Source organism: Calidris pugnax, unplaced genomic scaffold (genome assembly GCF_001431845.1).
Source record: "Calidris pugnax isolate Ruff unplaced genomic scaffold, ASM143184v1 scaffold280, whole genome shotgun sequence".
Taxonomy (NCBI): Eukaryota; Metazoa; Chordata; class Aves; order Charadriiformes; family Scolopacidae; genus Calidris; species Calidris pugnax.
The window spans coordinates 1,938,050-1,943,493 of NW_015091123.1; the positions used below are offsets into that span (position 1 = coordinate 1,938,050).

Here is a 5,444-nt window from a genome sequence, read left to right on the forward strand (position 1 = left end):
AGTAGGAAAAGGAAGAGTCTTAAAGCGGGACGCTCTAATGATCAGCTCTTTAAGTTATTCACTTTGTTAAAAAAAAAAAAAGAGAAAAAAGGTTAAATAAATTTTAAATGTTATTTAATGTCTTTTCCAGTAAAAGCCAAAATAAACAAGTAGATGACTGCGGTGTGTGCCTGTTCGGGGGGGAGGGAGGGGATGCAGCTGAAGAGTTCACAGGTGTGCTATTTTAGGGGAAATTAAAGCTATTTCTGTAACTCCTGTTGAAGTTGCAGGGTCACACAGGTGGCCCAGACTGAAGGTGATGGGGTGGCGTTTTCATTACTGTTGTGTCCTGAGCTCTGCTACAGCCTCACCTCTGTGTGTACACAATAATAATACACATATTTATGGTGGAGATGAGTGACAAATAACTACTTACAACAGCCCTGCCACCCCGGGGGCAGTTCTCAGCCTCCCGTTGTCTGAGAAAACAAAGCACGGAGCAGGGAAACAAGCCCCCATGAAGGGATGCTCCAAGGGCTGCTCCAAGGGCTGCTCCCAGACACCACAGCATTTTCTGCCGATTGTCACCTCTTTACACCCACATTAAAGCTGGAAGGGAAGAGACACAAAATAAACGCCCACCTGGAAACCCCCACGGACACACCAAAGGCATCGGTTTATACAGCACGAACAGCATGAACCCAGGCCATGACGTAAAGCTTCGAGTACCACAGCTCGTTAAAAAAAAATTAAACTCCTTTATTGGGCAAGTTAGGAAAAAACCATAAATCAAGGCTAGCACAATAACACCAATAACGATTTAGTTTCATCTTCCCTCTCCCCCACTTAATCCTTGGTTAAAGACCACGACCTCGCGCTCGTTACTCCAAATTAGCTCAGCTGTGATTGAAAAGACTGAAACCCGGCGCCAGGAACGGATCCTGCAGTTTGTTTGGACACAGGTTTCCCCCCAGGAGGGAGGGGATGGGAGAGCTCGGCTGGGACGAAGGGAGGGAGGGGACCGATGGCTCTTTCTGGCTCGGACACGAGACGACCCATGGGACGGGGCACTCCACATTGTCCCAATTTTCCAGTTCTTGCTTCAGCACCTCTCCTTCCCGGGCTGTCCTCCCACGCCCAGCGCCTCCTTTGCTTCACAGCGGCCCCGAAGGGAGGGAGGCCACCAAAATCGGGTTAAATGAAGCAACACGGGCCCCTGAGCAGGAAAACTCACCAGCTCTGCAGAGAACGCCCGCTTGGGTTTCGGGTTCATCCTCCTTTGAGCCACTTTGACCTCCCCAGAGCCTTCCCCTGCCCGAGCCCTGGGGGAGCAGCAGGAGAGGTGCCGGCAGGACGGAGCCCATGGCTATATCTCCAGGGGAAAACCAGGAGCTGCCACCTTCTCTTGGTGCTCTGGTGCTTGTCTGCATTTGTACAGAAGCGGTTTGTGGCACAGGGAGTCCACCAGAGGAGGGTAATACTGCCTGTAGCAGAGGTAGGCGAGCACGAAGCCCATGGCGGAGCCAACCAGCACATCTGCGAGCAAGAGCAGAGGAGAGTTCATTTCCTTTTATCTGCCCAAGCTTCACCACGGAGTTCTCCAGCAGGAATTCTCCAGCAGGCAGCCTCTCAGTGCAGAGCTGAGCTGCTCCAAAAACAGCCCCCCATCCGAGCTCGGTGTAGATTCCCAAAAGAAAGAGACAGGCACCATCTCCGTGCAGGCAGCAGCGTAATTACCCCAGGAGGAGCGATCCAAAAACCCTAAGGTGCCACCTCTGCAGCAGCACGGATTCCCCCCGGCACCGAGTGCCCCCATCCAGGTGCAGACCCTGACCCACCTTCCCAGTGGTGTTTGTAGTCGCAGGTGCGGGACACGGCGATGAGGGTGGCGAGGAAGAGTGGGAGGAGGAAGGCACAGAGGCGCAGAGCCCGGCTCCCCCGGCCAGCGGTGAAGCAGCGCAGCTTCCCCGCGACGTAGAAGGCAGAGAAGCCAAGACCAGCAAAGGCAACTAGAAGAGAATTGTTTCCCTTCAGAAACTGTTCCAGCCTCTCCCCGGCTGCGGTAGAAGGTGCTGCCCATGTGAGACAAGGGAAGCACCAGCTCATGAGTGATGGAGGAGCCATAGATGCTGGTACCTGGTGAGCATCCCTCCTCCCAGGAGCTACAGAAGCTTCGCATGACATTTATCTCCCCATTGCTTCGCAGAGGGAAAGCTGAGGCCCCCAAAGAGGCCAAAGGATGTGGCCAAAGCCATGGGGTGTGTGAAAGCAAGCCCAAGCTGCCCTCCCCACGGGTTTCTGCTCCCCACGGCTTGCTGGCTGGGGCTGCAGGGGGAGGGGGACACGGGGAACTCACAGGAAGCGTGTCCGCTGGGGAAGCTTTTGCGCCCCTCAGCCACCACCCCGGGGTCTCCTGTGCAGGCCAGCTCCACGTTGGCTCGTCCGTCGGGGAAGCAGCGAGAGAAGAAGTCCGGCCGTGGCCTGGGGCAGGAGAACAAGGCACGTAGCCCTGGGGCTCCCAGGAGCCACCCAAGCTACCAGCCCTCACACCGAGCACCGCCGGCCGAGTCACCAGCCACCAGCAGACCCCTCTGGCTGCAGCTCAGCACAGGAACATTCTGCCACCCCAACGATGCAGCCTGGGGAGGTGAAACCATCCCACCCGCTCCCTCTCTGCTGCCAAAGTGCTCCTCCCCAGCACAGGCCTGGGCGAGCCCATCGAAACGATGCCCCGAGACAGCAGGTCCCTGCCAGCGTTTGTTCTAATTGCCTTTACAGCCAGAAAAAACACGTTCCCTTCAGGCTGAGCACATCCAACAGCTCCTGGCCTTTGCTGCTGCTGTTGCAGCTCTGCCACGGCGCAGACATGTCCCCCCTCCCCGCAGTGAGCCACCTTCTCACCTCCCCACGGCGAGCTTCAGGGCGTTGGTAAAGACCCCGTTGAGGGCGAGGGCAAGGCTGGCAGCTAGGAGAGAGCAGAGAGGCCACGTCAGCCCCGTCCCTGCCTCAACGTGGAGCTTCAAGGCACGTTCGGGCAGCGCTCAGTCTTCAGCTGGAGGCACGCAGCTCAGGCCTGGGACCCCCGGCACAAGAGCCAAGGACTCGTGTGTGAGACCCCCCCAGGGCAGACCCCACGGGGGGCTCTGGCTCCGCGGGGTGAGGAGGAGCTCACCGAGGCAGGCCTCCCGCGTGTCTTCTCGGTCAGCATCCATGAACACCCTCGCCAGGACGATGAGCAGCAGGGGGGACAGGAAGGCGATGAACTGCAGGAGACAAGAGGGCTGCTGGGGGTCTGTCAGCGCGGCGGGGGTGAGCTCTGCCCAGAGCACAATCCCAGTTGCTCAAAGAGACTCTGCACTTTCCTGCCCCAAAGCCAGGCAGCGACCTGTCCTCTCCAAACACCACGCTTCTCCCAGGAACAAATCCCACCCCAGCTGTGTTTGCAGCAAACCCCGACCACCCCTGAGCTCCCCAGAGCACGGCTCTTCCCCCCGTCTGACACCCAACAGCAGCCCCTCACGTAGAAAACCCTGGGCTGCTGGATGTTGCCTGTAGAAGCATAAAACAAAGCCCCCAGGCAGCATAAATAAGGCAGAGCACTAAAAAGCCCCCTCTGCACCCCACTCCTGCCCGTTCTTCGCAGGCTCAGCGGAGCCTTCCCTCCTCTGAGAGACACCCAGCCCATCCTCAGCCTCTCAAACAGCATCTCTGGCAGCAGAGCGCTGCCGGGGCCGGCTCCCTGTCCCTCCCCTCCCGCTTGTGGGTGTCCCCTCACAGCACCTCGCTGTCCCCAGCCCTACAGGGATCAGCTCTTTGTCAGCTCTTTGCCCCTCGTCAGCAAAACCCACGGGAGCCGCTGATTCAGAGAGAAGGGGTTCTCCTTCCAACATCTCAGCAGCAATCCCGGCTGTGGGATTTCCCCCCCGGGGGGGTCCATGGTGGGTCTGACAGTCTGACAGGCTCCCGAGGAAGCTGCTGTCCCCTGCAAGTCTGGCACGCGTCCTGCTGCCACCACCAAACCCAAACACCACCCTGGGGCGGCTCCTGGAGGAGGCTGCTGACCCCTGCAAGTCCAGCACGCGTCCTGCTGCCACCACCAAACCCAAACACCACCCTGGGGCTTTTAAAGTTGAAAAGCCCCGTGCCCAAATCTCACAGAAAATCACCAGTGGGGTTGGCCAGGAAGGAGGGTGGTTGCCCAAGGCAGGAGCTGCAGGTCCCAGACACCCCCTGCTCGGGGGCCACAGACACCCCTGTGAGCAGAGCATCACCCTCCTGAAATCCAGTATTTACTCTTATAACACGTCCTAGAGACCCAGCGAAAACATTCTGATAATCAAATCATACTAAAGATTTGCTGAAAATCCCTGCTTTGAAGCAAACCGCTCCCTGCGGTGCCAGCCAGGCTGCAGCCCCCACCACGGCCACCCTGAAACCGACCTGAAACTGACTGAACAGCAGCCAGAGGCTCCCACTGGTTTTAACAAACTTTGATAAAGCCTCAAACGCAACCCTGGATGGCAAAGCCTAAAAAAGCCGACAAAAATGGACTGTAAACGCTGTCTTATTTGCAATAATACCTCGTGCCTTCACTAGTGCGTTAAGAACCGCAGGTATTGGCAGTATCAGGCTTTCAGCCGGTGGGTTTTGGCCGAAAATGAGAGTTTGTAACCGGAGAAAAGCCCCGGTGAATCCGGGAGCGGGGGCACTTACGACCATGGGCAGGGCGGGGACGCGATCCGCCTCCCGGTAGGGCTGTTTGTAGAGCCACAGCTCCTCGGGCTGCACCAGGCGCTGGAACGGCGGCAGGAACTCCATGGCCCTGGGGAGAGAGGGGGAAAAAGGGTTAAAAAAAGATATAATTAAATAACCCCATTTGGGGCAGAAGGCGCCCTCCCATTCGGGGCGCTCGGCCCCTCCCGTGGCACCCGGTGGGGGCTGTGGCTGTAGGGGGGGGGCTGGCCCGTAGCCCCCGGGGCCGGGAATAATACCTCGTGCCTTCACTAGTGCGTTAAGAACCGCAGGTATTGGCAGTATCAGGCTTTCAGCCGGTGGGTTTTGGCCGAAAATGAGAGTTTGTAACCGGAGAAAAGCCCCGGTGAATCCGGGAGCGGGGGCACTTACGACCATGGGCAGGGCGGGGACGCGATCCGCCTCCCGGTAGGGCTGTTTGTAGAGCCACAGCTCCTCGGGCTGCACCAGGCGCTGGAACGGCGGCAGGAACTCCATGGCCCTGGGGAGAGAGGGGGAAAAAGGGTTAAAAAAAGATATAATTAAATAACCCCATTTGGGGCAGAAGGCGCCCTCCCATTCGGGGCGCTCGGCCCCTCCCGTGGCACCCGGTGGGGGCTGTGGCTGTAGGGGGGGGGCTGGCCCGTAGCCCCCGGGGCCGGGCGAGTCCCGGGGCCGCCCCGCTCGCCCTCACCCGGCGGCGAGCAGCAGCAGGGCCCGCACCGCCGCCTCCC

The 5,444-nt window shown here is 58.7% G+C and overlaps 1 protein-coding gene across 2 annotated transcripts; it reads right to left on the bottom strand.

Moving 5' to 3' along the window:
- Window positions 1-1,696: 1,696 nt before the first annotated feature.
- On the bottom strand, window positions 1,697-5,438 carry LOC106897648 (phosphatidate phosphatase PPAPDC1B-like). Of its 2 annotated transcripts, none has more exons than XM_014958413.1 (5): window positions 5,104-5,438; window positions 3,152-3,242; window positions 2,881-2,944; window positions 2,336-2,460; window positions 1,697-1,988 (listed from the first exon to the last, which is right to left on the bottom strand). In XM_014958413.1, the coding sequence occupies exons 1-5, from the start codon at window positions 5,206-5,208 to the stop codon at window positions 1,741-1,743; spliced, it is 633 nt and encodes a 210-aa protein (XP_014813899.1). In that variant the 5' UTR covers window positions 5,209-5,438; the 3' UTR covers window positions 1,697-1,740. The 2 variants fall into 2 exon arrangements, with proteins under 2 accessions (XP_014813899.1, XP_014813898.1); XM_014958412.1 differs by lacking the exon at window positions 5,104-5,438 and adding an exon at window positions 4,693-4,949 and having other exon boundaries at window positions 1,726-1,988.
- Between the last annotated feature and the right edge of the window lie 6 nt (window positions 5,439-5,444).